At 39.9% G+C, this 8,294-nt stretch overlaps 2 protein-coding genes across 15 annotated transcripts in view; both read left to right on the forward strand.

The window, feature by feature from the left end:
• rims2a (regulating synaptic membrane exocytosis 2a) overlaps positions 1 to 4,657 on the forward strand; it is a 141,557-nt gene extending 136,900 nt beyond the window's left edge. For all 14 annotated transcript variants that reach the window (XM_069143429.1, XM_069143431.1, XM_069143432.1 and 11 more), the window contains 5 exons: positions 705 to 846; positions 1,078 to 1,190; positions 1,468 to 1,569; positions 1,708 to 1,847; positions 1,995 to 4,657. In XM_069143429.1, coding sequence (XP_068999530.1) covers positions 705 to 846; positions 1,078 to 1,190; positions 1,468 to 1,569; positions 1,708 to 1,847; positions 1,995 to 2,198 — 701 coding nt within the window. In that variant the 3' untranslated portion in view covers positions 2,199 to 4,657. The remainder of the gene's footprint in view (positions 1 to 704; positions 847 to 1,077; positions 1,191 to 1,467; positions 1,570 to 1,707; positions 1,848 to 1,994) is intronic.
• A 1,697-nt stretch (positions 4,658 to 6,354) lies between these two features.
• On the forward strand, positions 6,355 to 8,009 carry LOC138191715 (dendritic cell-specific transmembrane protein). The gene is made up of 3 exons (XM_069138661.1): positions 6,355 to 7,401; positions 7,476 to 7,792; positions 7,898 to 8,009. The coding sequence occupies exons 1-3, from the start codon at positions 6,355 to 6,357 to the stop codon at positions 8,007 to 8,009; spliced, it is 1,476 nt and encodes a 491-aa protein (XP_068994762.1).
• The last annotated feature ends 285 nt before the right edge of the window (positions 8,010 to 8,294 follow it).

The following is an 8,294-nucleotide window of genomic DNA, read 5'->3' on the forward strand; positions in this document are numbered from 1 at the left end:
TTTCATGTTTATCTCCTCAACTCCTTCTCTGAATATTGTGCTGACTTGCTCGAAACGATGGGACCGTTTTTGCTAACCTTTTTCTTAATGGGATAGAAAAGCAAACATACTAGTGACTGTGTGTAAAGTGCTGGAGCTTTCATTACTGTACTTTTGTGTAAGTGTGTGCGTGTGCTACAGGCGTAGCCACGTGGTCCTACATGCACGCTGTCAGGGAGGCTGGGTGGACATGAGCAGCAGCGGGTCCAATGGGGGGAGTCAGCTGTCTTCTTTGATCAGTCCGGATTGGGAGGGGGGCAGACGCTAAATGTTTGTAGGTGGAGCGTGGATTCACTCCAAGACCCCCGTACCGGAGGAGGGCTGTACACGTTGTTCTTTTAAACAGACACGCAAAGAACCGTACGAATGTTTTTGAGTTAGTGACCGTGTTTGACTGCGACAGTGAAGTTGACATGATCCTACCGAGAATAAAACATACTCAGGTCCTGAGAGAGACGCAGTCCAATTCACAGAGGTGTCTTTGTGTTTTGTTGTCCCCTGTGGAGTGATGTCGCATGTGAGCCAGTGAGAGCACGGGTATGTCAGTGACAATCCATGTGAATGCAGCTCTCAACATGTTCCAATGTCACGGACTGACAGTCTGTACCTCCCTTTCTTTCTCTCCCCCTTTCCCTTTCTCGTCATGTGTGTCACTCTGTGTGCAGAAGCGGGCGGTAAGAAGTTGCGCAGCACTATCCAGAGGAGTACAGAGACGGGGCTGGCGGTGGAGATGAGGAGCAGGATGACTCGGCAGGCCAGCCGGGAGTCCACAGACGGCAGCATGAACAGCTACAGCTCCGAGGGAAAGTAAGGACACGACGGCTCGCACTCTGTGGACATTTAAAACGCTGCTGATCTCGTGTTTACCAGGAGCAGCTTGTACATAACATCAAACAATTCAATAACTCACACCAGGCTTCACTCTACCTTAGTTCTCCTCACATTTAATAGGCTACAAACACCTGCTCGTCTCTATCTTTAATCAACATGGACATACATTTACTTCCTTGGTAACCAGTGTGTTCCTCTTTGTTTCAGTCTCATCTTCCCCGGTGTGAGGCTCTCCTCAGACGCCCAGTTCAGTGACTTCCTGGATGGTCTCGGCCCCGCCCAGCTGGTTGGACGACAGACGTTGGCTACTCCACCTATGGGTGAGAAAAATGTTTAGAAATTTTAGTTGGAAGCGACGGAAGCCTCAGAATAGTTCTTTGTACTTTACTTCGCAACTGGATTATATTTTTTTTTCCAAGAAATGTTTTGGGCATGTTTACCTGCAGACATACAGGAAATGTGGGGAGAGAGAGAGCAGGGGAATGACATGCAGTAAAGCGACCATGTTGTATGCACACTAGCCACTATGGCTATCTGGTTTTTCTGGGAATTTATTGTATTTTTTTTTAAAAACCTTCTGTTTTTATGGTTATACAGGTGACATCCAGATTGGCATGGTGGACAAGAAAGGAGCACTGGAGGTGGAGATCATCAGAGCCCGTGGCCTTGTGGGAAAACCAGGTTCCAAGGCACTGCCAGGTAATTTAAGCTGTCTAACAACCATTATTATAGAACATTTACACACATATATCAGGGATACATCATGCCGTACATACTTACTTGGGGATGAGAATAAGAAGTATTCTAACTACTCCTGTACTCTTTTATCATTTTTAGCACCATATGTAAAGGTCTACCTTTTGGAAAACGGAGCCTGCATAGCCAAAAAGAAAACTAAAGTAGCAAGAAAAACCTTGGATCCTCTTTACCAGCAGCAACTGCCGTTTGAGGAGAGTCCAGGAGGGAAGGTTTTGCAGGTAATGATTCCTTTACATACTAACAAACTGTCGCAGTAATAAAAGCAGAAACGTTGAATTAGTCTCACTGAAAGAACTTAATTTCTCTTTCTAAACTTGTTCCATCCTTTTGATTAAAGTTTTTTTTTGTTCTGCTCTTCTTCGCAGGTCATCGTATGGGGCGACTATGGACGTATGGACCATAAATCATTCATGGGAGCAGTTCAGATACTGTTAGACGAGCTGGACCTGTCCAACATGGTGATTGGCTGGTTCAAGCTCTTTCCTCCTTCCTCACTGGTGGACCCTACCCTGGCCCCACTGACAAGAAGAGCTTCCCAATCCTCACTGGACAGTTTCTCTCGATCATAGCAGCGTGTGGACTGATAGCGTTGTTGTAGCAGCCAGTGTTGCGATTACAGGTCACGCCCCCCGGTTACACTGCATGCTTGATGTTGTGTCTTCTGAGCCTGTTTCTAGGGGTGCAAACGTGATCCTGTGTTTTGAGCAAAAACGTTGCGCACATTGTGCACATGGCGAAGGGTGTCTCGGGCGCCTGGCGGCAGGGATTGCCAGGTGTTGTTGTTTGGAGGAAGCTGGAATGAACTCCTTAGCACGAGGAATCCGTCAGTTCCAGGTTTTCATCCAATTCGAAGCCATGGGGGTCAATACTGGGAACCGCTAAATGAGTTCTACAGAAGCCCTTTTCGAATGAAAAATCAATGTGTTGCTTTGATTTTTTTTTTTCATTTTTTTTTTTTCATTTTTTTTTTCATTTGTTTAGTTTTTTTTTTTCTTTGAATGTCAATGTACTTGTATCTGAAGGGGGTGACAGTGTTTCTAACCAGATGCTTGGTCACGCCACGCCAACAGACCTAGCTGTGTAGAAGGAGTTTTGGAGACCATCCCTTTGGGTGAGGTGTGTCCCAGCTTGTATCCACACTCACCCAAAACCCCAAAAGAAATGTCCTGCATACTCTAGGTTTATGTACTGAATCAACCCGTACTGATAAATCACCTTAAGGATTAGTTAATTAGAGGCAATATTGAAGTGGCTGCCATCAACACTCCAAAATATACAGTAACAATCCAAACCCCATGAAAAGATATACAATCGTACCATCATTCTTTCTCTGTTGATATATTGTATGAAACTTAAATGCGAAAAAATATTTTTTTTCCTTTTTAGTTCATTTGCATGGACACAAATTTAGCTGAATAAAAAAAAAGAAAAATTATTTTCTTGAGGCTGCAACTTGCAAAAAAGATGAAGAAAAATAAATAAAACAGATCAGCCATTTTCAACAATTTATATTATTTTTAAAGAGAAATTTCACTAGTGCATGGTTTTCAAGGGGAGTGAATGCAACATCGTGATAAAAAAAAAAAAAGAAGACATTGTTTATCATTCTTTAGACCATTCATGAGTCTGTGTTTTGCAGACATGAAGATAAGGGAAACTTAAAGGAAAATTTTGGAGTTATTTAACAGAAAATGTTTATGTGACAAAAGTGATAATGAAAATAAATGTAAATTATTTATTTCATTGTAAAAGGCTCATGCCTTATAAAGATAAACATTATGTGCAAATTGTACATGTTTCTCTTTTTCTTCCTTGTCCCAGAGTACTTCTCATTGTACTATTCATTGCTACCATTGTTCAGTCCCCTGATATCGTCCAGATTTTAGGACTGTTGGTTATTTTACAGTTCTGTATTGTTTCAGTATGTATTTTATTTTGGATTTGATTTGTTTAACAAGCATGTTGAAAATGATTTTTTGCAACATGGCTTGGGCACACCTTACAGTAACTCAGCATGTTTTGATAAAGATGATATTTGGAATTTTTGCAGTTTCTTGTACAGTGCATGTCAACTTCATTACTTTTCTCCCTCACCTTAAATTGAGCTCTACAGCAAATTAGTTCTTGGTCTTCCGTGGCCAGTTATTGAAGTTTTAACAAAACATTCCACCCCCAAAGTCATATTTTCTTTCAGGTTTTTGAGACTAAAAAAAAAACGACAAGGAAATATTTTATATTTAATGGAGGCTGGCGAAACAGTTGTGATTGCAAGTGTGTTTTATTTCAGTATTGTTGATGAACATGCAAAAATAATCTGTACTGCTACAGCAGGAGGTCTATACCTAATCAAGAGGCAGCAAACATGCAAGAGAAGTGTGTTGCTGTGGTTCAGTTTTACAGGCACTGTTTGTGAAGATGAGCTAATCACAAGTTCAAATATGAAGGGATATTGCCACAGAATTTTTTTTTTCTTGTTTTAATGAAAATGAAATTAATTTACTATATTTTTGTTAGTTTTATTTAAAAGCCAAGACCAGTTTATTTTTTATTTTCTATTTTTAGTAATTATAAATACTTCTCATGTCTGGGAAGTATATGAATCTTATAGTTGCAGTATGTCTGAATGAAATTGAACTGAGGCATTGTTCCTTTTCCACATGAAGATAATGCATTTTAATGTCCAAGAAAAACCTTGTCGCTGTAACAAGCTACGGTATATATATATATATATATATATATATATTTTTTTTTTTTTTTTTTTTTTTTATTTTCAATGTACATACCTTTAGATGTCAGAATTTGAATAAACAAGCTACCATGAATAGATTGATAGACCTATTTGGAACAGGAAAAATGCCTCATGATGACAAAGACATATGTTATCTATCCTTTTGAATGCCTTTTAATTTTTCTCTTTTCGGTGCAATGTGTTAATGCCAAGGCTATGTCTTGGTTAAGTATGGTTGAGTACAGAGATTTATGTAAGTTATTTTTCAAATTAAAAATAAAAAAATGTTATTACACTGATGCCAAGAGTTTGGTGATGCCAAAAATAACACACATACAAACACAAATACCGTGCACAAAGTTGGGGGGGGTTTGCAAAAGACCAACAAAGCACATTCACATTCTCTTATATAACCTACTTTGTGTCACAGACTTGGACTAAACTCCATGTCTACAATAGGTAGAATGACCCTTTAGGTTTGAATGAAATGTGAAATTTGCCTATTAAACTAAAGACCATGTGGTCCAGCACTAATGTTCAGTTTCAAATAGCCTACATCTATTAATTAAGGCCAGAGACAGTTTTCGATAGCTCCATTTATTATTTTATTTCATAATTTGAAGGCGCATACAGATAGAACCATTATTCTGTAACACAAATATAGCATTGTTTTTGTGGCGGTTCAGCAGAATCAACCTGCCAGACAAGGAGGAAATGGTTTCATAAAATTTTGAAATAATGTTTTAGTCACTACTATGGCAGACATTTCATTAAATTAACAAGACCTACAGTCATGCTAGTGGCTCTTAAAGGCTATAACTAGGCACAGTGGTGCTTTGAGCTAAATGCTAATAGAGTGCTAATATACTGGTGTTAAGCAGCTTTAATGTGCATTTTCACATCTTATCTCTGCGTTAACATGTATCATTTACCAGCATGAAATAAGACTTCAAGTAACTGTGTTGAGACAGTTTATCTTGAAAGCTTCTCCTTGATCCACTATTAAATCTGTCAAATTAACAAATAGAAATGGAAAGTGAAGTATTTGACAAACTGGACCAAATGTTCAAAAGATTTCACGACATTGTTAAGACTTTTCATTCAAAGCCAAATGTGAATCTAAAGGTGTCCCTAAGGGGCCTGTATGTACAAAATAATGTGCCAATCCATCCAGTAGGCAATAACTTGAGTTATTTCACTATGTGCCAAAATGTCTCCCTGCTGGTTGTACTAAAGAACAAAGTCAGGAGATCATCAATGTAAGTGGGATTCTTCTTCTGGGAAAAAACTATATTTGTACAAATTTCTCAGAAATCCATCAGATATAGACATTTCAGTCTGGACCAAAGCAGTGGTCTTGAATTCTTATTATAGCTATTGTTCTATTAATCAAACCTTACTCAATATCATAAAATTCAATGACAATATGACAATATTACAACATTGTTGCAAATCTTAATCTTTCTTGTGTGTCTGAGTATTAGTCTTCTCTCCCACCACCTATTATTATTAAAAGGTATTTAAGAGCAGTACTAGAATTTAGCATGTCCATGTATTAGTGGCACACAGCTTTGTAATCCCGAATAAAAGCTTCATTTTTATACGAAATGCACAATTGTGTCTCACACATAGTGAGAATTCGACCTCACATTGGCTTCTGCTTTAGGTTAAAAAAAAAAAAAAGAATGACTGAGAAATGACTAATGACTGTGGTTCAAGGGGGAAAAAAAGAGTTCCTGTTTGTCACATTTAAGAAGACTGCACACTACATGCATGAGAACAGATGTCCAGTTCTCTACAGCAGGTTTGTACTACTAAACTATATAGCATTTTTTTTTTATTTAAAATGTGTCTTTTCTGAATCTGAATTTAGACAATTACTCAACATGCTACATTGTTTATTTCTGTTTATGTGTTCTTCTAATGTAACCTCTCCTTTTGCTCCAACTTTGCTTTTGCTTTCCAGTGTTGAGTTTTTTCCTTCTTTAACATTCAGGATGCTACTCTCACGGATTACGATAAAGCAATGCCTCGAGGATGTCGTTGTTCTGGCTGTGGATGTTTTCACCACCAGTAACAGGGGTGGCGTCAGAAGAACTGTCATGCTCCTCCTCATGTGTAGCTTCTTCAGCCTCCTGCTCAGCTCCCTGCTCCTCCTCTACCTCTTCTTCACCCTGGACTATGAGCTGGTAGTGGTTGGAGGAATCGCTGGCTGCACTATGACACTACTGACTGTTGCCCTCTTCCTGTCAAAGAGAGTGAGGTGTTTAGGAACTTTATTTGTGATATCTATTTTCATGAAGAAGAGCCGGAACTTGCTCCTGACTGCTGGGACCAGCATAGTGGTCCTGAAGAATATCCGGAACACCGTGGAGAACCTCACACGCCTGGTCAGGAGCATGATTTGTAACCTGAAGGCAAAGAAAGAATCCATCACTGCTCCGTTCAGTAACTATGGCAAGATGCTGAAGTGGATAGGAAATATGCTGAAAGGAGTCACAGACTTGGGAGTGGTGAACCTTGACTCTCAGCTCAAGATTTCACACAGGCTGGAATCTGAAAAATTCCGATGGACACTCAGTGAGGCAGAGCAGAAGCTGAACGAGACTGTAAAATACGCACAGACCATCATGAACACAGTCTCTTCTGTGGCCGACAAGGTGTTTCCCGCCATCAGCTTCCTCATGCTCATGATGTTTATAGCCCTGCACATAAAAAAATACTTCAAGGACCTGAAATATGAAAATAGGTTCATCAGCAGCAAATTTGTTCATTTTGATGAGAAGCAGAAGGCGGAGGGGAAGTCACACGTCCTCCCCCTCACACCAGAGGAGGAGAAGCTGTACACCTCCCTCCCCTCCGTCCGTCCCACCACCAGAGAGGGGAAAGCTGCAATGAAATTTGGAGTTCCAGTTGTCTCCCATTCTGTAGCATGGGTCATATTTATAACTGCAGACGCCTTGTTGTATTGTTTTGTTGATATCATAACAATGAGGTTATCAGAGCTGGAACCATTCCATGTCCCCTTGTTAATGAGCATCAAGGTAAGTATGTTATTTATTTATCATTTTTTTTCTCCCAGTCAGACTACAGCCTCTAAATATATGTCTCTTTTCAGGAGATTGCAACTTTAATTGTTATCCCATTTGGTGAGGAAAACCATCAAAAAGACTTTTCCTACTCTGTGACCTTGTTTGAGAAGAAGTGCCTCCCCAAACCGGAGCTGCTGCTGTATAACTCTGTTATTCCGCTGGCTGTCATCCTGCTCACCCTTCTCATTATGGCTCTAATGGCCGGCAAAATGTCCCAGCTCAGACTGATGGTCTGTGACCGATTCTTCACCTCTGCTGCCGAGGCGAGAGTCGAGTACCTGCATGCTAAAATCCTGAGGAAGAGATTAAAAACGAGGAAGGACAAAAACTGCTGCAGACTTACGTCTGAATTTTTTAAGGTTTGCATTACAACATATTGCAAGAGAATAATAATTGCATTATGGGTATAAAAGGCTGAAATGTCATTTTTCTTTTCTTCTCTCCTCAGCTACGTTTCTTGTGCCCACTGCTCCTTCAGCCCAAAGAGAGCCCACAAAGTATTGTGTGAGGAAAGTCTTCCTACTGCTGCACCATTGGCCACACTAGCACCTTTTCTCTAAGGAAGGCAGACTGATCACAAACTATTAGATGGAGTTGATGGAGTTTAACATTCATGGTCCTCTGAAGATGAATTATTTTGTCTTTGGTGATTCCTGAACCTCCACCATCATATGGATCACATTTTAGTTTTTTGTCTTGCAAAATATCGAGCAGGCTGACATTTGGTCCAGATATATATGGTGCCCAGAGGATGGCCTTTAATGACTTGTCAGATTATCTGATCATTTATATGAGGTCAAAGGTGACCACTAGTCATACCTCTGCTTGAGATGGTGACAGATGCA

Source organism: Embiotoca jacksoni, unplaced genomic scaffold (genome assembly GCF_022577435.1).
Source record: "Embiotoca jacksoni isolate LCO1_2020_lvr unplaced genomic scaffold, fEmbJac1.0.p SCAF_11, whole genome shotgun sequence".
NCBI classification, from domain to species: domain Eukaryota; kingdom Metazoa; phylum Chordata; class Actinopteri; family Embiotocidae; genus Embiotoca; species Embiotoca jacksoni.

What these genes read in the sequence shown, in the direction of transcription:
- LOC138191715 (XM_069138661.1), top strand. Translation starts at nt 6,355, where the DNA reads ATGCTACTCTCACGGATTACGATAAAGCAATGCCTCGAGGATGTCGTT. An exon ending in CCTTGTTAATGAGCATCAAG is followed by an intron (nt 7,402 to 7,475) that starts GTAAGTATGTTA and finishes GTCTCTTTTCAG; the next exon opens with GAGATTGCAACTTTAATTGT. An exon ending in AAAAACTGCTGCAGACTTAC is followed by an intron (nt 7,793 to 7,897) that starts GTCTGAATTTTT and finishes TTCTCTCCTCAG; the next exon opens with CTACGTTTCTTGTGCCCACT.